The sequence below is a fragment of the Symphalangus syndactylus genome, chromosome 1 (assembly GCF_028878055.3).
Source record: "Symphalangus syndactylus isolate Jambi chromosome 1, NHGRI_mSymSyn1-v2.1_pri, whole genome shotgun sequence".
In the NCBI taxonomy this organism is placed as follows: Eukaryota; Metazoa; Chordata; class Mammalia; order Primates; family Hylobatidae; genus Symphalangus; species Symphalangus syndactylus.
In genome coordinates, this window is record NC_072423.2 from 101175449 (window position 1) to 101197053 (window position 21605).

Genomic DNA, 21605 nt, shown 5'->3' on the forward strand with positions numbered 1-21605 from the left:
GGGCCTCCCAGAAGAGGAATGTGGGCTGAGAAGGTGCCTGGGGGGCCTGGACTGAGCTGGGCCAGTGCACAGCTTCCCACACCTGCCCACCCCCAGAGTCCTGCCGCCACCCCCAGATCACATGGAAGATGAGGTCCTAGTGGCCTGCTGAGGACTTGCTGCTCGTCCCTGGGTCCCCGGGTCATGCCCTCCTTCTGCCACCCTGGGGAGCTGAGGGCCTCAGCTGGGGCTGCTGTCCTAAGGCGGAGTGGGAACTGGGCAGCCAGCAGGGAGGGGACCCCTCCCTCACTCCCCCACCCCCACCACCTTGGCCCATCCATGGCGGCAACTTGGGCAATCAGGGACTGAGGACGGTGGTCCTGGGGACAGGAGTCTGGGGACAGCCGCGCAAAGAGCCCCGCCCTGCAGCCTCCAGCTCTCCTGGTCTAATGCGGAAAGTGGCCCAGGTGAGGGCTTTGCTCTCCTGGAGATATTTGCCCCCAGCTGCGAGCAGGGACAGGTCTGGCCACCAGGCCTCTGGTTAAGACTCTAATGACCCGCTGGCCCTGAGGAAGAGGTGCTGACGACCAAGGAGATCTTCCCACAGGCCCAGCACCAGGGAAATGATCCGGAAATTGCAGCCTCAGCCCCCAGCCATCTGCCGGCCCCCCCACCCCAGGCCCTAATGGGCCAGGCGGCAGGGGTTGGCAGGTAGGGGAGATGGGCTCTGAGACTATAAAGCCAGCGGGGGCCCAGCAGCCCTCAGCCCTCCAGGACAGGCTGCATCAGAAGAGGCCATCAAGCAGGTCTGTTCCAAGGGCCTTTGCGTCAGGTGGGCTCAGGGCTGCCCCACTTCGGGGTTCCAGGGTGGCTGGACCCCAGGCCCCAGCTCTGCAGCGGGGAGGACGTGGCTGGGCTCTTGAAGTGTTTGGGGGTAAGCCCAGGGGCCCCAGGGCAGGGCATCTGGCCTTCAGCCGGCCTCAGCCCTGCCTGTCTCCCAGGTCACTGTCCTTCCGCCATGGCCCTGTGGATGCGCCTCCTGCCCCTGCTGGCGCTGCTGGCCCTCTGGGGACCTGACCCAGCCCCGGCCTTTGTGAACCAGCACCTGTGCGGCTCCCACCTGGTGGAAGCTCTCTACCTAGTGTGCGGGGAACGAGGCTTCTTCTACACACCCAAGACCCGCCGGGAGGCAGAGGACCCGCAGGGTGAGCCAACCGCCCCTCGCTGCCCTTGGCCGCCCCCAGCCACCCCTTGCTCCTGGCGCTCCCACCCAGCATGGGCAGAAGGGGGCAGGAGGCTGCCACCCAGGAAGGGGGTCAGGTGTACTTTTTTAAAAAAGAAATGAAGTTATCTTGGTCACATCCTAAAAGTGACCAGCTCCCTGTGGCCCAGTCAGAATCTCAGCCTGAGGACAGTGTTGGCTTCGGCAGCCCCGAGATACATCAGAGGGTGGGCACGCTCCTCCCTCCACTCGCCCCTCAAACAAATGCCCCACAGCCCATTTCTCCACCCTCATTTGATGACCACAGATTCAAGTGTTTTGTTAAGTACAAGTCCTGGGTGACCTGGGGTCACAGGGTGCCCCACGCTGCCTGCCTCTGGGCGAACGCCCCATCACGCCCTGAGGAGGGCATGGCTGCCTGCCCAAGTGGGCCAGACCCCTGTCGCCAGGCCTCACAGCAGCTCCGTAGTCAGGAGATGGGGAAGATGCTGGGGACAGGCCCTGGGCAGAAGTACCGGGGCCACCTGTTCAGGCTCCCGCTGTGACACCGCCCCGGGGCGGGGGAAGGAGGTAGGACATGTGGGCATTGGGGCCTGTAGGTCCACACCCAGTGTGGGTGACCCTCCCTCTAACCTGGGTCCAGCCTGGCTGGAGATGGGTGAGAGTGCGACCTAGGGCTGGTGGGTAGGCAGGCACTGTCTCTCCCTGACTGTGTCCTCCTGTGTCCCTCCGCCTCGCTGCTGTTCCTGGACCTGCTCTGCGCGGCACGCCCTGGCAGTGGGGCAGGTGGAGCTGGGCGGGGGCCCTGGTGCAGGCAGCCTGCAGCCCTTGGCCCTGGAGGGGTCCCTGCAGAAGCGTGGTATCGTGGAACAATGCTGTACCAGCATCTGCTCCCTCTACCAGCTGGAGAACTACTGCAACTAGATGCGGCCCGCAGGTGGCCCCACACCCTCCGCCTCCTGCACTGAGAGAGATGGAATAAAGCCCTTGAACCAGCCCTGCTGTGCCGTCTGTGTGTCTTGGGGGCCCTGGGCCAAGCCCCACTTCCCACTTCCCAGCACTGTTGTGAGCCCCTCCCAGCTCTCTCCACGCTCTCTGGGTGCCCACAGGTGCCAATGCCGGCCAGGCCCAGCATGCAGTGGCTCTCCCCAAAGCGGCGATGCCTGTCAGCTGCCTGCTACCCCCACCCTGTGGCTCAGGGTCCAGTATCGGAGCTGTGGGGGTGTCTGAGGGGCCAGGACTGGTGGGGCCACTGAGAAATGACTTCTTGTTCAGTAGCTCTGGACTCTTGGCGTCCCCAGAGACCTTGTTCAGGAAAGGGAATGAGAACATTCCAGCAATTTTCCCCCCACCTAGCCCTCCCAGGTTCTATTTTTAGAGTTATTTCTGATGGAGTCCCTGTGGAGGGAGGAGGCTGGGCTGAGGGAGGGGATCCTGCAGGGCGGGGGGCTGGGAAGGTGGGGAGAGCCACCCGCTATCCCCAGCTCTGGGCAGCCCTGGGACAGTCACACACCCTGGCCTCTCGGCCCAAGCTGGCAGCCGTCTGCAGCCACAGCTTATGCCAGCCCAGGTCCAGCCAGACACCTGAGGGGCCCACCGGTGCCTTGGAGGAAGCAGGAGACGTCAGATGGCACCATGAGCCGGGGCAGGTGCGGGGACCGTGGCAGCACTGGGCGGGGCCTCAGAACCCACACCTTGGGCACCCTGGCCGTAAGGCCCTGAGGATTGCAGCCCAGGAGGACCAGGGAACCGCCAGGGCCACAAGGGCAGAGACCAGGGCCAGGGTCCCCCTGCAGCCCCTTAGCCCACCCCCTCCCAGTAAACAGGGCTGCTTGGCTGGCTTCCTTTGCTGCAGACCTGCTGCTCACCCAGAAGGGCCCACGGGCCCTGGTGATAAGGTCATTCTGGCTCCAGGTCCTTGGGTGTCCTGACACGGAGCCTCTTCTTCAGCACCCCTGAGGACAGGGTGGCTCTGCTGGGCACCCAGCCTAGTGGGCAGACGAGAACCTAGGGGCTGCCTGGGCCTACTGTGGCCTGGGAGGTCAGCGGGTGACCCTAGCTACCCTGTGGCTGGGCCGGCCTGCCTGCCACCCAGGCCAGACCAATCTGCACCTTTCCTGAGAGCTCCACCCAGGGCTGGGCTGGGGCTGGCTGGGCCTGGGGCTGGCATGGGCTGTGGCTGCAGACCACTGCCAGCTTGGGCCTCGAGGCCAGGAGCTCACCCTCCAGCTGGGGACCTGGCCATTGGGGCAGCCCTGTCCCTGAAGCTCTGAGCTCGCCCCTTCCCCATGACCACATCAGCCCCCCTCCACCCAGAGATGTCACAGCCCCCAGCTAGCCCCGCCTCCAGAGTGGGGGCCAAGGCTGGGCAGGCGGGTGGACGGCCGGACACTGGCCCCGGAAGAGGAGGGAGGCGGTGGCTGGGATCGGCAGCAGCCGTCCATGGGAACACCCAGCCGGCCCCACTCGCACGGGTAGAGACAGGGGCGCCCTGCTGGAGCTGAGGTATGTGAGCTCGCGTGGGCCGGACCGGAGCAGGGCCCGGTGGGCCAGCTGGGAGGCTGCCCACCAGTCAGCCATTGGCCACACTGTTGCCCTGGCTGACCCTGATGGCCAACAAGGCCGTAGGGAGTGATGGGCAGAGGCTCGTTCTGGGAGGGGAGGGTCAGTGCTCTGTAGGGGACGGTTTGTTGGAGTGGAGGGCAGCAGGAGGAGCCTTTTGGTGTCCAGGGACTCCTGGAGCTGCCCCGGCCTTCGGGGACTTACAGGGCAGCTGGCACTGGCTGGTGCTGGGGGCTGAGGACTGTCTTTTGAGGGGCCAAATTTTCTGTGACTTCTGTCCTGGGGGACCTCTGGCCTGAGGCCTCAGGAAAGGGCAAGGCTGCCCACCCAAAAGAGACGCAGCCATGGTTCGTGGTGCCCTCGGCTGCCCTGGGCCGGAGCTGGGGCCAGCTTTCACCTTGTTGAGACCCAGGACTCTGTCCCCCAAGCCTGTCTTCACCAGCACCTTGACCCCACCCCCCACACACTGTGTCCTGGAAAAGGTGGACATGGGAGACCAGAGCCAGGGCGAGGTATCGCCCCTCCATCCCCCCAGGCCCAGTGAGAAGCAGCTGGCCAAGACGAGCCAGTGGCAGAGGCAGCATCAGACCCAGTATCCTGTCGGGCACCACCTTGGGTGCCGGTCCCCAGATGCCCTGGCGGGGAGTGTGGATGCTCCCGGAGCCCCCAGGTCACCCCATGTGAGCCAGGCCCACAGAGCTTGGCTCTGCAACGCCTCCTGGGCCGATGCCTATGCTCCGCCCCTTCTGGGAAGCTAAAAGACAGCCCTTCCGTGTCCAGAGACCTGCCTGGCCTTGGAGCCTGGGCTTCACATGCCCACTGGGCTGGCAGGGACACTCAGCTGCCTCCAGCCCCGGCGGTCACCCTGGCGTTGCGTCCATCTAACTGCTCCCCAGTCACAAGGCAGCTGCTCCCCAAGGCTCCCCAAACCTGCTGGCCCCTCTAGAAGCCTCTGCCCATTCCTGGAGGACCGGGGGCAGCCTGTATGCCATCCCACACACAGCCTTCTGTCTGGGCATCCTGCCTTCAAGCGTGCTGCGCAGGGAGGAAACTCTTATACCACATTCCTTAAGCGGAGACTGAAGCCTGGAGCCAGGCACATGGCACATGCCCCCACCCACCCAGGACACACTGCGGTGTGGCTGCCTCCAGGCTGGCTCCCTGGATTGCGTCTGCTCCTGGCATGGATAACTGGCACCTTTGTCTGGCTGTCGGGACAGTGTTTGCCTTCCCCTGTCGGCAGCAAATATTTACTGTCCTCCCTCTCCAGGCCTGAGCAGACCCTGGGGGGATGACAGTGCACTCAGGGGTGCTGAGGGTAACCCCCTGCCCTTCAGGTCCTGGTGCCCAGCAGGGGTCCAGCCCAGGGAAGAGAGTGAGGCCAGGACAGGTGGTACTTAAGCCTGAGTTTCTGGGAAAGGTAGCCCTGGGCAGAACTTGGGCCGAACATCGGCCAGTGTCTGTCTCCAGCCAGGCTGTGAGGTAGCTTTTTCCAGGATGGGCACCTTTCCACAACCAGCAATGTGGCCAGGAGCTGCCATTCACAGGTGCGACCAGCAGATGGCATCAGAGCCTCACTTTTGATGCACTCCAGCCACCAGCCACGGGTCCAGGCTCCGACCACGGGTCCAGGCTCTGGCTGCCACCCAGGGTCTGAGCAGCTGCATCCTGCCCCTCCCAGGCACTCCCGGGGGCTGTGGGGCCTGTGGGGGCCCTGCCAGACACGCTTGGGGGCTGTGGGGGCCTCTGCTAGGCACTCCCGGGGACTATGGGGGTTGTGGGGGGCCCTGCTGGGCACTCTGAAGAGCATGGGGCTTAGGAATGAGAGGAGGCGTCTGAAGATGATGGGCAGGGGGGCTACAGAGGCCCCCGGCCTGCTCAGGTCCAGTCTCGGCCCCTAAGTCAAGCCTCAGGCCAGCCTCTCACCGGCCTGGGTTTCTCAGAGGGCCAGGACAAATGTTCTGGGTCTCTAATATTCCAAGAAAGCCTCTGGCTAGACTCTGAGCCCCACCTGCAGGCCCCTAGAATCACAGAGAGCCAGGGTGAGAAGACCAGGGGGCCTCCGCCCCAACCTCTTCATGGCTGAGCCCGCCGTGCCCGGTGGTGGACCAGGCTGTGGCCTTTGCTGAGGGTCTCCAGGGCCCCTGGGGGCTACTGAGGCTGGAGGCCAGCGGTGGCCAGGAGGGTCCCTCCCTCAGCCACTCAAACCGGAAGGTCCAGTCTTGGTTCCCATGTGAGGAGGGGGCTTCAGGGGCTGGGACCTGGGGGCATGGAAGGCCTGGAGCTGGGGTCGGGGCGGCTGAGGGTTAGTGCATTCCCACGCTCCCCTCCGCCAGCGCCGTGAGGAGAGGGAGGTCCACTCTGGAAAGAATGTTTGGGGGCAGGGGTAGACAGGGTCTGGGAACGCGGAGATGACACACTGGGGTGCCGCCTCCGCACCCTCCGCCCTTCCTCCCACTATTGTTTCTGGCCTCGGTTGCAGGAACAGCAAGGCAGATTCCTTCGAAAGTGGGGCCGGCCGGAGGCGGCACCCCATCGTCCCTCTTGCGGCCCAGCCGTGCTGTGCTGGCGCCAAGCTCCCCGCTGGCCTCCCACCCGCTCCTCCGCGTCCTCAGCTCACTCCTCTGCTCCCAGGTGGCCCCAGTCCCCACCCCACCTCGCTTGGACTCCTCACTTCCTGCCCATCTGCTGCTGTTGGGAGACCCTCTCCCTGACCCCAGGGACTGCTGAGGCAGCCTCCAGGCCTCCCAGTGTCCCCGAGGCTGCCCCTAGAAGCTGGCTTGGGGCTGTACCAAAAGGTCACCCCACAGTCCCCACTCTCCAAGGCAGGTTGATAGCAGGGATCTCAGGGTGCCCATGGATTGAGGACTAAGTCAGAGTCAGGGTCCCTCAGGCAGAGGGTAAGGTAGGTGGTGCCTGCCAGGCTCTCCTCACCCAGGGAGGCTGAGAATGTCTAGACCCAGGTGGCTGTGACCCCTAGGCAGTGTCACAGGGCTGCTGGGGGCTGAGCCAGAGCCAGCCCTGCCCTTGCCAGGGATGGAGACCGGCCTCGAGGAGGCCAAGCCCTGGGGGTCCACAGGCCTGTGGGCTTCGGGGAGGCTCTGCTCCCTGTGGCCCTGTGTGGCCCAGGCTGCTGAGTCATCACAACCTCGGGGGCGCCGCGGGCCCCACATTCCGCCCAGGCCTCTCTCTGACCCCCTTCCCAGCCCATCTGTGTTTTTGGAAAACAGAGCCAGAGCCCCCGCGGCCCTGCCAGCTTGCGGCTGCTCACGCTGGGACTCAAATCGCACCCTTCTGTCTCCAAAGTCCACCTTCACTTCAAAGCTCGGTCCCACCCCAGCCCGGCCTCCACAGGGCCACCACCTGCCCACATCCAGGCCCACTGCTGCCCAGCTTCGGAGGGACCTTGGGTATCCCCTGATCCTTTCTAGAGCGCGGGGTTCCTGGCATGGGCCCGTTACACACGGGTGGCTCAGTGGGTGGTGAGGACGGGGCTGGGAGGAGATCCTGGGGACCCCATGGTGGAGGCCATGAGGCATCCAAACCCCGACTCCGGCGATGGCTGCTTCCATAGGGCCCTCTGAGCCCTGACCTCCAAGGTGCAAGGAAAGCTTTCAGGGGCAGGGGTGAGTGGAAGGTGGGCTTCCTCCCTTGCTACCTGGGGGGCGGGCCCAGGGCAGATGCTCCATGGGCACTTCCCAACCTAGGCCCAGCTGTGGGGAAGGAGGGAGCAGGCGGCTGGGCTCCAGGCATGGGGAAGAGTTGCCTGAGAACTAGGGGAGAGAGGGAGGGCTGGGGCACCCCATGCGAGCTCCAGCTGTACCACCAGAGCTCAGAACAGTGGAGGCAGGAGCCAGCAGGCTGGGAGGCTTCCTGGAGGAGGTGTCCCAGGCCCCTGCCAGCACTGCAGCCTTGAGCATGAGTCCACGCTGGGCTCCCGCTGCCAGGGCTGCAGACACAGCCCAGCACTGCCCATGCTGCCCTTGCCAGGGACCCATACAGAGCTAGCACCTGGGTCCTTCCCCCTGGCTGGGCATGGGGTGGCCCTGACAAAAAAGAGGGGGTAGCTGTGGCCTCAAGGTCTACAACGGGTTGTGATCTGCAGGTGCCAAGAAGCCACGGGCCCTCAGCATCCTCAGAGGGTCCACCTGAGCCAGTGTGGGGCTGAAGGGTGAGAGCTGACAGGCGGGGCTGACATCCTGGCTCTGCTGCCAGTGGCTGTGTAGCCTTGGGAAAGTCACTTAGCATCTCTGGGCCTTGGTTTCCTCATCCATCAGAAGGGAACCAAAGGAGGCCCTGCCTGCCTCAGCTGCTGGATGGTGTAGCTCAGTGATGTCTGTGAGCGGCAGGCCCTTGGGCAGCTGCGCCTCTGGCTTCAGTACACCCGTGAGCTGCTTTCTGTGCCCAGGCCTTCATATCACTGGGACAGCCCCGCCGGTGTGGTTCATGTCTGGGCACCACAGGCAAGGGGAAGCTGACATGTCCTCTGTGGGAAGTGGCAGTCCCCATGGCTACCGGGCATGCACAGGGTGTGTGGAAGGGACCTTTCAGGGAGGAGCAGCTCCCCAAGGGAGGAGCCCGGGGCTGGGGTACGGAGGCCTCTGCACATCTTAGAGTAAAACAAGCAGGAGGGGCTGGGTGTGGTGGCTCACGCCTATAATCCCAGCAGTTTGGGAGGCCGAGGTGGGCAGATCACCTGAGGTCGGGAGTTCAAGACCAGCCTGACCAACAGGGAGAAACCCCATCTCTACTAAAACTACAAAATTAGCTGGGCGTGGTGGCGCATGCCTGTAATCCCAGATATTCGGGAGGCTGAGGCAGGAGAATGGCTTGAACCTGGGAAGCAGAGGTTGCGGTGAGCCGAGATGGTACCATTGCACTCTAGCCTGGGCAACGAGAGCGAAACTCCGTCTCAAAAAACCAAAAACAAAGACAAAATCAAAACAATCAAAAAAACAAGCAGAAGGGGCTCTGAGGTGCCTGTAACACCCAGGTGCCATCCGTGGCCCTGAGGCTTGTCACAGGGAAGGGGTCTTTGCAGCTCTTTCAACCCCCAGCCCAGCATCCAAGGAAGCCTAGGGCAGGGAGAAACCTCAGCTGCACCATCAGCGCTCAGAATAGAGAAGGCAGAAATTAGCAGGGAGTGGGGCTGGGGAGGCTTCCTGGGATAGGTGTCTCCCGCCTTGCTGCACTGAGGCCTTGAGGATGGGTCCATATGGGGCCCTCGCTGCCAGGGATGCAGATCCCGCCCAGTGCTGAAATCTGTGCTCCTGGAGCCTCCCTCCTCTTCATGGGCCACAGGCTGTGAAAACCCCAGAGTCCTCCCAGGCAGCAAGTTTTGTTTTGTATTTTTTGTTTGTTTTGTTTTGAGAGTCTTGCTCTGTCATCCAGGCTAGAGTCCAATGGCGCGATCTCGGCTCAGTGCAACCTCTGCCAGCCAGCAAGTTTTGCTGGAGTAGGTGGAGGGGTCTTTGCAGAGTGCCCCCGGGCTGCCTAGGCCTGCCGCAGAGTTGCTAAGCATATGACCACCAAAAATGGTTTCGGCACCCGTGGGTAGGGGAGGCAGGGGCAAATATCACTTTACGTCAGGGGGAGGATAAAATTGAACGTTTATTAACATTGATTTTGTGCCAGAGGTGGCTACCCAGACCCATCCACTGTAGCTGTGAGGTTGGAAGGGAGAGGGGAGGCATGAACTGGTTTGTCCAAGGTCATTGGCAGAGCGGGGCTGTGAACTGGGTTAGCCCCCAGGCCCCTTCTGCCCATCCGTCCTCCAAGCACTAATGTGTGAGTGGCACAGTGGGCCCCTTGGCCCTGCCAGCCCCTCGGACTGTGGCCCTATAGCCTTTGAAGGATGGCCTCACTTCCCCAGCAGAGGCAGCCTGGCCTTCCAATACCTCGATGGTGTAGGGCTCTGGGGCCACAATCTGGTGTTTTCAGGACTGGGTTGTGGGTTACTTCCTCCTTTTCTCTCAATTCCTGAGGTTTGTTAAGCGGCCCTGTAGCTATGGTCATGGCAATATGGATTCACTGGAGAGCAAGGTGCTTTCTGAAGCCGTGGATGCAATTCTCAGAAGTGGCCATATGGTGTCAGGCTCGGGCCAGATTTGGAAATCTCCACTTTACAGGTGGAGCAGGGTGGGGCTGGGAAGCGAGTTAAGAATGAAATTCAGCTCATCTGGGCTCATCCTAGGGCTGCTGCCTCTGAAAGGGAGTCTCAACGTTCTGCCCCGGGCCTCTCAGTAACGGATCTGATTTTATGTTCATGCTAATGTAGTGATTTCCTCTCTTAGAACAAAACGGATGCTTCAGAAAGGTGTTCCAGACCTATCCTGTGGCTTAGGCCCTGAGCTTTAGGATGCCCACCAGGCCACAGCCCCCTGGGGTAGGAGACACCCGAAGGGAGGAATTCCCTCAGCGCCCCCTCCCAGTCCTGTAATGCCAGGAGAGAAGCAGATAAGAGCCCCAGTTCCAAACGCAAAGGTGCAGAACCCATGGCACCCCGACACTGTAGGGAGGCGTCCTGACTTTGCCCCCAGAGTCCCCCTCCAGAGTGCCCCAAATTGCGGCGCCCAAGACCTTTGGGTTATGCCACTGTAATTCTAGAAACGGCCACCAGGTGTCAGCATAAGGCCACTTAAGAAGCTAAATGGCGAAAGCTTGGTGTAACAGATTTCTGTGGGTTCCCGAGACTCTTGTGCATGAACAAGGGTGGGCTGAGCCTCTCCCAGGCCTAAGAGGCAGTGGAGCAAGGAGGCTTTTCTATGTCGTGTCCCTCACTCCTGCATCCCAGTTTTTGTCCATTTCGTGGTCCCTCTCACCTGTCTCCATAAAGCACGTGTCCACCTGACCTCTGCGTGGAAAATCTGTGGGATGTATGTAGTGCTGTGGGGTCACAGCCCTCACACCCCAACTCACTGATCCCCAATGCCTCTAGTCCTGCCTCGGTGGCACCATGGCTTAGCTGCTCCCTGGGGGCCCTTTCTATCCTGACCGTTTCTCCCTGCTCTCCTTCTCCTGTTTACACATCCTGGATTCCAAGATCCTGATGGGATAAAATAGCCCTGGAGACTAGAGTGAGTTCCTCCTGGGCCCATCCAGAGATGGAATTCCAGTCCAGGGCAGAGTCTGGATTCAAGACACCATTGTGGGCCTGGGAGGCTCCAGGTTTCCAGGAGTTTGACCTGTGGGCTGCTTCCCTTTCAGCCCCTTAGCTGCCCACCTCCTCAACCTGGGGACTCTTCATTTGGGGTGCATCCCATGGAATCACTTCATCTGGCTTGGTGTCAGCCCTTCACTCTCTCTAGGTCCATCTGCAGCTTGGAAAGTCCCAGCCAAGTGTCTCCAGAAGGCTCTGGCAGTCGCTCTTTGCAACATTTGGGCATCTTGCAGCAGACACTGGGACCAGCACATGCTGTGGGGTCTCTAAGCCATAGCGCCCCAGAGCAAGGGCTGCTTCATGCTGACCTCCTTGTATCTTTGTTTTGTTTCTTTCCCTGAGTCTTTATTTTGTGTCTTCTCTTCCTGCAGACTTGAGGAAGAGGTGTCAAATTCCCAGTAAGACTTGATCTAATCTAGTGGATGATTCTATCTGAACCCTCCCTGAGCTGCTGCCAGCTCTGAGTCTGTGCTTTAGCTGGAAAGACTGTGAACCCATTCAGTGCTCTGGACTCAACAGGGTCATTAACATCCCTCCCCACCCAAAAGCCGAGTGAAAAATCCCATTTTCCTTCCTCCCTTGGGAGGGCATGGCTCTGGGGCATCTACGTCTTATTTGAGACATCCCCCAACACACGCCAGATTTGAATCCCCTTCAAGTCCCTCTTCCCTGCTGAAATCCTTGTCATCCCCACTAGATGTCCTATTCCTCCAGCTAATGAAGGGATTTAAGATGAGGGCTTGAAAGAAAAAGGGAGAGGGGACAATTAAATCCCAACACAGGCTAGTAAGGCTAAACACACTGAAGGTGGTTGGGGTGCATGGGTGTTGGGAGGGTGGGGACTGGTGGCTCTCTGGAAAGTACGCGTCTTTGCCTCTTCTTGAGTCTTTGCTGGCTTGGGGAAGAGGTTAGAAATTTCCAGTGTAATTTAGTCCAATCTGATGGATGCTTCTATATGAACCCTCACCCAGCTGCTGTCAGCTTTGAGTCTGTGCTTTAGTTACAAAGGCTGCGAACTTGTCCAATCGCCCAATCCAGAAATGCCTGCAAGTGCCACTTTCAGTAGTGTCATTAGAGCTTAGTACCACACATGGAGTGTCCGAGGTCAGATCAGACGTGACCAGTGAAGTGAAAAACCCCCCAGCTGAGTACCTTGCTCATTGAAGATGGGAGGACATAACTGCACAGTACATAACTGTACTGGGAGCACCTAAAATTCAATTTTTCTGCTCATTCTTGAACCCTGCTTTGTCCCCCTTATTCCCGCCCCCCCCATTTTACCAGTGCCACGTCCACCAACATTCCGGGGTGTCAAGTAACTGCCAAGTGTCACTCTAAGTAAAGCTACACCCACTCCCCACCACCTCCACATAGCCCCCACCTCCTAGCTGGCAGGGAGCTTCTGGCTTATGCCCACGCCCACAGGCGCCTTTCTGCCAGGTCAGGGGTGGGCCAAACCTCCACCCCCTAATGTACAATGCCCTGGTGCTGGAAAGTGCCTGAGCAGCTGCCCCAGCAGCCTCAGCACTACCAAGTTGGCACAAAGCTCCCCAAATTTGGAGGGGCTCAGGGAAATGAGTGGAGGGGATGCGGAGGTGAGGGGTAAACCCATCATTTCAGTTGGCTTTTGAGCAGGTGACATGCTCAGCGGAGACGAGGCGCTCCCATCTGTAGGGGCTGTATTAACATGCACACTCTAAAAGTGCCCTTCGTTTCTCCAGCCTCAGCCTTGTCGCCCTCCTCCTCCACGTCAACCTGGCCAGAGGGTCTGGACGCCACAGCCAGGGCTCCCCCTGCTTTGGTGGTGACTGCTAATTTTGGCCAGGCCGGCGGATCATCGTCCAGGCAGTTTCGGCAGAGAGCCTTGGGCACCAGTGACTCCCCCGTCCTCTTTATCCACTGTCCAGGAGCTGCGGGGACTGCGCGGGGACTAGAGTACAGGTAACTGGGCTCCCATCCCTTGAGTGTGAGAGAAAAGCTGCATTTTGAGTGTTCAGGCGTGGGTGGGCCGGGAGCTTGGGGCAGCTGCCAGGATCCTGGTTTCTGAAGGAGGGGAAGAACTTCTGCTGCTGGAAGGTCCAGGGAAGCCTCCTGAGAGCAGCCTCAACTCTAGCGGTGGGGTGTGCAGGAAAGGCCATGGTGGAGAGGGTTCTTCTATAGGGCTGCACAAAGCCACTGAGGCTTCTGCAAGGAAAATAGGATTTCCTTGACTAATTCACCAAGCAAAATGGGAGGGGTAGGGGAGGAGGGCTAGGCTGCTCTTCCCAGCGGGAACACACAGCTGTCTTCACAAGTGTAAAAGGCAGAGTCTTTCTGTGTGAAAAGTTTCCTCCTGTTGCATCCCCCACCCCATTCCCAGAGACAAACAGGAGACTTTGCAGAGGAGCCAGGGGCCCGAGATTCTGGTGCAGATATTTTATTTATATATATATATATATATATACACACACACCATTTTAAAGGTAAAGCTTCCCTCTCTCCCACCTCCCTATGCCTCCTGACCACCAGCAAGAAATTGGACAGGAGACTGAGGAGAAAGGCCGGGAGAGGCAACAATAGCCCTCCATGTCCCCCCTAGGTTTAGCTTCTCTCCTCCTGATGGTGCACCTGGTCCTCCTTGCTGCCCTCCCAGCCTCCCTGGCACACAGAGGGGCCCTGCGGCCAAGGCAGTTTCCTGGGAATGCTCATTCATGCATGAAGTTTTTCTCTGTTGCACCCTGGACCCAGACTCCTCAATCCACCCAGGGTGGTGTCTGTGGGGAGGGGGTTCATTTCCCCAGGAAGCACAGCCACTCCCTCCCTCACTGGCCTCGTCAAGGCAGAGCTGTGTGTCCAGTGGCTTTTGCTGGGGCCCCCTCCTTGTCTCCTTCAAAGGTGGGAGTGTTTGGAGGTGGAGGAGGCTTTCATATTCTGTGCCGTGACCCCTCAAGGCGGGCCATTTGTGTGCACCCCTCCACCCCCAGTGCCAGGCAGAAGCCCACCCTCACCCAGGAACAGGGCGGCCTGTCCAACAGAAGGGTCTCAGCCTCTCCATCAGCACCGGGAAGCCCTTTCTAGGCAAACTTCTCACCACTTCCTCCCTTCCTTCTACTTTGAAAAAGGGAGCTCTAGGCAGAGGAGGGGCTAGAGGGGGAGCCGCTGCCCAAATCCTGACAAGGTGACCTGAAGGAACCCGGGGAGGGGGATGGGACAGGGCTCAGGCTTGGTGTGTATGGGGGGGGCTTTGCTTTTAAAAGAGGTCATCTCAGCAACATCTTTTTGCTTTTCCCCAGGGGCCGAAGAGTCACCACCGAGCTTGTGTGGGAGGAGGTGGATTCCAGCCCCCAGCCCCAGGGCTCTGAATCGCTGCCAGCTCAGCCCCCTGCCCAGCCTGCCCCACAGCCTGAGCCCCAGCAGGCCAGAGTGGCCGGAGAGCCCAGTCCTGAGGTGAGCTGCTGCGGCCTGTGGCCCAGGCGACCCCAGCGCTCCCAGAACTGAGGCTGGCAGCCAGCCTCAGCCCCAGCCCCAACTGCAGAGGCAGAGAGGTGAGTGTCTCAGGCACCCTGAGGCCTGGCAGAGAGGGCCACAGGCTCTGTGCAGGAGTCTTCGAACTGGGGTCTCCCCCTTCTGCAAGCAGCTTTGGCTCAGAGAGGCTGGCGTGGATTCAGTCACACAGCTGGGATCTGGAGTTCCGTGGTTGGCTTCAGGTGCTTCTGTCTAGGGGCCAGAGCAGGTGTGGGCAGAGCAAGCTCCCCGCAGTCTCCACAGCACCGAGGTCCTGGCAGGGGAGCTCCTGGGAGAGGAAAAGGGGCAGAGAAGGGGAGAGGGGCAGGGAGAGAGCGGGCAGCCAAATGGGAGAAGATGGGGGGCAGAAAGCGGGTAGAGAGGGAAAAAGGGAAAATATCATTTGGGAAGAACCTAAAAACCCAAGGAAAGCTGGGCTGTGCTGGGGGCTGTGAGACCCCCGGGTTCTCCCCGCCCCAGGCTGCTGGCCATGGGGTCTTGCACCAATGGCCTGACCTTTCTGTCGGTCTGTATTTATCAAAGTGGGTGACAGTCTCAGGCCTCCTGGCTGTTGAGAATTGAAGTAACAACCAGAGGCCTTCTGAGCAAAGGGCCTGAGGGGCTCCGGCATCAGGATCCCATCGTGGTCAGGAGCCTGCGGGGCTTCCTGTGTGTGAGGGAGGCGGAAGGTGGCTAGAAAGCCCCAGCCAGTGGCCTCTGCCTCAGCCGGAGGGAGCTCTGTGGTGGGGGCGGCACCCATTCACTGGGCAGGCACTGGGGTGACAGGACTTGGGGAGTGTTGGAGGTGGAGGCACATGGATTGGAGACCCTGCACCTGCCCCACGACAGGGCCTGCAGGGAGGGACCCAGCAGGTGACTCTTCAGGCTGGTTCGCCCGTCCCAGATAGAAGCCGGGAGTGTTCTTTCAAAGGCGTCTTTAGCTTAGACACTCAATAAAATGGTAACACAGTGGCGCCGCCTCAGTCCTTTGGAGTGTGCACCGTCTGAACCCCTCTCCCAGGGCCCTCTCCCAAGCACCCCAACCTGGACCCATATCCCCCATGTACTTTTGGCTTTGGGCGGATTGAGCAGCCTTCGGGTGGTCTGTGCTGTCTGGTGTGGAGGGTTCCAGTCTGGGTCCTTAGTCCGACTTCCCAGGCCAGCCGGGCTGATGCCAGCGATTGTGTCCTTCCCCAGCGAGGGGAGCGAGCCCAAGGTCAACGCCTCGTCTGTGGCGCCCTGCAGGGGTTGATGGAGGGGCGCTCTGAGAACCCTTGGAGAAAGGAGCTGGATTTGTAAAATGCTGGGCTTGGTCCCATGGACGGGGGAGCGGTTAGCTCAGAGCCAGAGCTGGGGAGGAAACGGGAATGAGAAAGGCCCACTGCAGGGCCGGTGAGTGAGGGGATGTGCAGCAGCCACAGGCCGAGGCTGGGGCATGGGCCAGGCTCCATGGGGTGAGTCTGAGTCCTTGAGGAGATGTTCATCCTCTGCGGAATGTGGGTTTGCCAGTGGAGAGGAGACTAGCATTGCCCTGGTGAGGTGCTGGGTCAGGGCTGGGGGCGGACGCTGCTTGGGGCTAAAGTTCCTGCCAGCCGAGATCTGGGCGGGAGGAGACCCCGGCCCCCTCCCAATACCCTTGGACTGCTGGCGGGACCTTCCTACCTCCGGGGGCAGGAAATAGTAGGGGAGGAGCCAGTCTTGAGGAAGAACCCGGATGCTGGTCTTGGTTAGAGGGGAGCCGGTGTGCTTTTTGAGCCCCAGGGCGACTCGGGTCTGCCCCAGCCTCCAGCCTGCCCGGGTCACTTCTGACTAAATAAGGATAGCACTCAGCAGGCAGCCCCACGAGGGAGAGGGAACATGTGTGCCCCCCCAATCCCCCACCTGCTCCTCCCTCCCTACAGGGCCACTACACCCTGCTGTGGGCACCCCAAGGTGACCTCAGCCTTCTTCCTACCTCAAAAAGTCCAGGCATGCATTTCCAAGCATGAGTGTTGCCTCCTTGGGGGAAGGCACCTCTGCAGGACAGAACAAAGGGAAGGGACCCCCAAACAGGTCACTGGTGTAACTGTCCCCAGCACCCCCAAAGAGGAGGAGAACCCACAACTCGGAACTGGGGCTCACCCCAGGTGCCCAACCTGTCCCCAGCCTGGGAAGCAGGCGTGGAGGAGAAGGTGGGGAAGCCTAGAGCTGGCCCTGGAGGCCCTGGTTTTGTCCACGACAGGAGCCTCGGCAACCTAGTCTGCTCTCCCAGGAACCAGGTTTGCAGGCAGGCACTTTTCAAATGCTCCTCACCCCCAAATTTACAAGTCACCCTGCAGAGGAAAACATCAACACTGCCGGGGGTTCTCTGCTGGAGGCTCCCCCTTCTATAGGCACAGCCGGAGAGGCCAGAGAGCTGGGGACACGGGGAGGCTGCAGAAGGCTGGTGGGAAGGGGGGCAGTGATGGGTGGGGGGAGAAGGGCCAGATGTTCTTGGAATGGGACATGGGGGTGATTGATGCAGACGGAAATTTGAAGGGGACATTCCCACGTGTTTTGTGCTCTGGGTGGAAAATGGGCTGTTTTTCATGGGGGTGGGGGGGTTCTTCCGGTCTTGCCAAGCTAATGTGAAAGAGATGCCTCATCCTGCTCAGCTCCCCACACCTGTCCAAGGCCATTAACTTCTGCCTCCCCAGTGTCAGGCTTTGAGATGCCCCCCTTGTAGCTGGGGTCCTCCTATGGGGTGACAATGGGGACAAGCAATGCCCACTGTACTTGCCTCAGGATCCCCCACCATTCTGCTGGTCCCCAGCGGTGCCCCCTCTCTGGCAGTCCCCCCACCCCATAGGTCCCCTTAGGGCCACTGCCCCATCGCCTGACATTGCCCAACGCCAAGGGGTGACCTTGTTTCTGCCGACAGTGCCGTTGGGCGCCCGCATGCGGGTTTAATATTTGCCTATAAGGAACTGGGCTTTCCCCAGCCGGAGTGGACAGACTTTCCCTGAAAATTCGCTTGGAGAGAACGAAAAGAGACCCCTGGCACCCCAGCGGCGTGCAGTCCTGCACCTCCCTCCCCCGCAACCCGGTGTTTCTCATTTTCCTTCCCACTTCCTCTCCTCTTCAGTGTTACCCAAACAAAACTGGTTTCACCCTTGTTTGGTGCTGGCGAAGGCCCGAACGGCGCGCGCAAAGCTCCGGGGCAGGCCGAGGGTGGCCGCCGAGGGTGCTCCGGGCCCCCAAGCCAAGCCGGGGACTAGCCTGCCCCCGGTGGCGGCTCGGCCGCGGCTTCGCCTAGGCTCGCAGCGCGGAGGCGAGTGGGGCGCAGTGGCGAGGGGGAGCCTGCGGACCTCCCAAGCGGGGACCGAGCAGGTAGCTGGGAGTCCCGGGAGCGCCCGGGAAGCAGCGTCCTGGTCGCTCCCTCGCGGCCCTTGGGTTTCTTCCTTACACCCAGACGCTCGCTAAGCTCGGGCTGCCGCCACAAACGTGCTCTCCGTGTGGAGAAGGCAAAGAAAAAAAAAAAAAAAGAAAAGCAAAAGAAAGGAAAACCCCAAAGAACGAAAAGCAGAATTTCAGCCGGCCGTGCGCGCCAGGGCGCTCCGCGCTACCTGCCCGCGCCGCCCGCGCTCGCGTTCCCGGGGAGGGCGCCAGTGCTCCGCGCGCGCCCCAGCCAAGGTGAATCCCCAGCAGCGCCTTCCTTCCGCGGCCCGGGAAGCTTGAGCTCAACAATTAGCCCTTGATCCTCGGGGGATCCCAATCCACGGAACAACTTCCCTGCTTTACCCGAACTCGGACATTTTACTTTTTCTGGGATCCTCTATTTAAGCATTGCTTCCCAAGTCTTCTAAATATATTCACCATTTCGACGGTTCACAATAATTTTCTTGGACATTAATTTCCGGGGACGTCAAAACACATCAGCCCTGGTGGGCTTTTCCAGACTTACACTATGTGGCCTGGGGCCCCAGATTTGCTTTCTCCCAGGCTCGGGACAGTTTTATACACCCCCTCCAGGTCCCACAGATTTACAGACCACTAACCCGGGTTCCCTAATTTTAAAGACGAAGCCCTTGGTCCCTGGTGGTCGCGCTGACCAATTTGCCTGGCTCCCCAGGATGTGGACAGTGCCTTTTCCACACTAAGGCATTGTTTCCAAAACAAGTGGAACTTCCCCCCATAATTTTGAATATTAACTCCAGGGTCTCCTAAGCTTACTGTTTCCTGCACACGTCCGCCCCATTCCGCGCCCCCCCACCCTCGCGCCCCTTCCCGTTCACCTCAGCATAGGACATTTGCTGTTGAGTTCCGCAAACCTATTCACACTAACCTGGGTTCCCTAAACTTTACACGTTGAATCCCAAGTCCCTCATGACACTGAGCAGGGCTGGAAGGTTGGAACCCTCAGAGTATGAAAATTGCTTCCCATACCTTCCCCCAAATTCGGGCATTACACCCAGAGCATGTTGAATCCTTTTCTGAATCATAAACGACCTGCTCTCTGATTGCCTGAGTTTCATAAAATGGAGGGATTTCCCCAGTGATTCCCCAAACCTATTGAGAATGTTGTGGGTGTGTGAGTCACAAAGCTTTGGGGCATTAACATCTATGGCTCTATATGCTGCCTGGCCACGAATCAGGTCCCTTAAGATGTAGACACTGCCACCCAGGTCCCTGGGGCACACTGAGCAGTTACCAGGAGGTGCTCAAGTGTGACCCAGGATTCTCCAGGTCCCCCCAAATCACACAGGGTCTCCCGGGTCCCTCTGGGCTACACCAAGCACAAAAGGACCCCTTGGGCAGAGCCTATTTTTATTTCTGTTATGCCAGGTGTTGCTAATGGCCCCAGTTCCCAAACATTCTGAGCGTTTTCTCTGCATCACAACATATTGACTATTAAACAATTCTCTGGGTCCCAAGAGCTTCATAACAAGAATCTTGCTTTTCTAAAATTCAGGCATTGGTCTGAAACCCCAACGGCCAGGATCACACTGGACTCTTTTCGTGGTCCCCCATACTTGGATGTTCTGGACGCTGCCCTCCCGGCCCTCTAGAAACATTCAGCATTGCCCTCGGATCACAGGACGGCACTGATTTCTTGGGCTCCAAACAACCCACTGAGTCATCTCAAAGTTAAGCAATATTTCCTTCAAACACACTGCACACTCCCTATCACAAAATCTGAAAATTCCTAAGTCCTAAGACCTAGGAATTCTGAATCTCCTTTCTTTAAAACGTACATATTGACCCCCAAGTCCTCCAAGGACTCTGAGCAACTTCCCTAGATCTTTAGATTCAAAAACGATTTTCCTGGAGCCCCCAAATTGCGGTATTGTCTCCCAGCCTTCCAAAACAAATTGAGATTTTTTTCCCTTCACGAAACAATTGAGGTATTTTTTTTTTGAATACTGATTTATGAGTCTCCTGACTTTATGGTCCCTGCCCTGGGTCCCCCTACATTTAGAAAATGTTCCATGGACCCCCAAAGCACACTAAAAAATGTCCCTGGGTCCCAAGAAATCCTAGGCATGAAAAAACCTGTGACCTATAAGTTTCCTAGCTACTAACCAGGTTTCCAGAAATTTAGCTATCAAACCTCCATTGGGTAATTTCCATGTGTCCCAAAAACTTGAAATGTGTTTCACTGGGGCTCCCCCAAATGCAGACGCTGTCCAGGAAAATATATAGTCTTTTTCTTATTTACCAAAAATAAACTAATGGAAATCATTTAAAAATTAACATAGAAAAAGAATACTGATTTTTTTTTTTTTTTTTTTTTTTTTTTTGCTTTCCCTAAATGTACTGATTACACTCCAGGCTCCCCCAAAATTTAGACAGTGCTTTCTTCCGTCTCTGAAGGGCGTTAAAACCTTTCCCTGAAGCCACAGTAATTATGAAGGTTACTTTTCCCCCGATGCTGCCAGTGTTCAGGCCACTAACTTGTATTCTTAAGATGTGAAAATTAATCTCAGCTTCCCCCTAACACACCAAGAATGTGTTTGGATCCCCAAAATGTGTCCCTTGCTTTCATCTGCCAATTTTAGGCAATGTGGCTCTAAGGCAAAACTCCCAATTTCATATGGAGAATTTTCTTTAACTACCCCTCCTCACAAATTGGTCTGGGATTTCCTGGGTCCCCCAAGCTATCTGGCCCCTATTTGAGACCTCTTTCTCTATGTTCCCAATTGCATGGAGCAACTTCCCTCATCCCCCAAACCTGTAATCTATTTTTCTGGAGTCCCGGGTTTAGTCATTAATCACGGTTCCCACATTAACAGAGTCCCCGGGGTCCCCTCCTCCAGGACACCCATTCGCTAAGCCCGCAAGGCAGAAAGAACTCTGCCTTGCGTTCCCCAAAATCTGGGCATTGTTCCCTGCTCGCCGGCCGCCCACAGCAGCTTCCCCAACCCCGCGCACAGCGGGCACTGGTTTCGGGCCTCTCTGTCTCCTACGAAGTCCCCAGAGCAACTCGGTTTTGGGAAATTTCTCTCTAGCGTTGCCCAAACACACTTGGGTCGGCCGCGCGCCCTCAGGACGTGGACAGGGAGGGCTTCCCCGTATCCAGGAAAGCGACCGGGCATTGCCCCCAGTCTCCCCCAAATTTGGGCATTGTCCCCGGGCCTTCCAACGGACTGGGCGTTGCTCCCGGACACTGAGGACTGGCCCCGGGGTCTCGCTCACCTTCAGCAGCGTCCACCGTCCGCCACAGAGCGTTCGATCGCCCGCTGCCTGAGCTCCTGGTGCGCCCGCGGACGCAGCCTCCAGCCTCGCGGTGAGCTCCCCGCCGCGCCGATCCCCGCCGCCTCTGCGCCCCTGCCCGACTCTCGACCCGCATCTGCTGCTGTCCCGCCGGTGCTGGCGCTCGTCTCGGGCTGCCGCCGGGGAGGCCGGCGTGGGGCGCGGGACACAGCTGCGGACTTGCGGCTGGCGGCCGCGTTCGCTCCGGCTGGGCGCCCCGAAATCCGCGCCACTTTCGTTTGCTCATTGCAAAGATCTCATTTGTGGGGAAAGCGGCTGGAGGGTCCCAAAGTGGGGCGGGCAGGGGGCTGGGGCGAGGGACGCGGAGGAGAGGCGCTCCCGCCGGGCTGTAAAGCGCCTCTAGCCCGCGGGCCTAGGACTCCGCCGGGAGGCGCGCGCGGAGCGCGGGCGAAGTGATTGATGGCGGAGCGAGGGGGGCGAGGGGGGCCAGGGGGCGCGAGATTCTGCCGGCGGCCCCTTCCCCTTGGC

The 21605-nt window shown here is 59.4% G+C and overlaps 2 protein-coding genes across 5 annotated transcripts; one reads left to right on the forward strand and one right to left on the reverse strand.

Annotated features, from left to right (window-relative positions):
* The first annotated feature begins 699 nt into the window (after nucleotides 1-699).
* INS (insulin) lies at nucleotides 700-15377 on the forward strand. 4 transcript variants are annotated; one of them, XM_055294548.1, is made up of 5 exons: nucleotides 750-785; nucleotides 981-1184; nucleotides 12644-12863; nucleotides 14195-14446; nucleotides 15255-15377. In XM_055294548.1, exons 2-4 carry the CDS (start codon nucleotides 998-1000, stop codon nucleotides 14397-14399), a joined length of 612 nt encoding a protein of 203 aa, XP_055150523.1. In that variant the 5' UTR covers nucleotides 750-785; nucleotides 981-997; the 3' UTR covers nucleotides 14400-14446; nucleotides 15255-15377. The 4 variants fall into 4 exon arrangements, with proteins under 4 accessions (XP_055150526.1, XP_055150529.1, XP_055150527.1 ...); XM_055294551.1 differs by lacking the exons at nucleotides 12644-12863; nucleotides 14195-14446; nucleotides 15255-15377 and adding an exon at nucleotides 1980-2198 and having other exon boundaries at nucleotides 700-811; XM_055294554.1 differs by lacking the exons at nucleotides 12644-12863; nucleotides 14195-14446; nucleotides 15255-15377 and adding an exon at nucleotides 1980-2198 and having other exon boundaries at nucleotides 744-861.
* Nucleotides 14608-21363, reverse strand: LOC129490806 (putative insulin-like growth factor 2 antisense gene protein). Its single transcript, XM_055294571.1, has 3 exons — nucleotides 21060-21363; nucleotides 15473-15644; nucleotides 14608-14694 (listed from the first exon to the last, which is right to left on the reverse strand). The coding sequence occupies exons 1-2, from the start codon at nucleotides 21361-21363 to the stop codon at nucleotides 15547-15549; spliced, it is 402 nt and encodes a 133-aa protein (XP_055150546.1). The 3' UTR covers nucleotides 14608-14694; nucleotides 15473-15546.
* Between the last annotated feature and the right edge of the window lie 242 nt (nucleotides 21364-21605).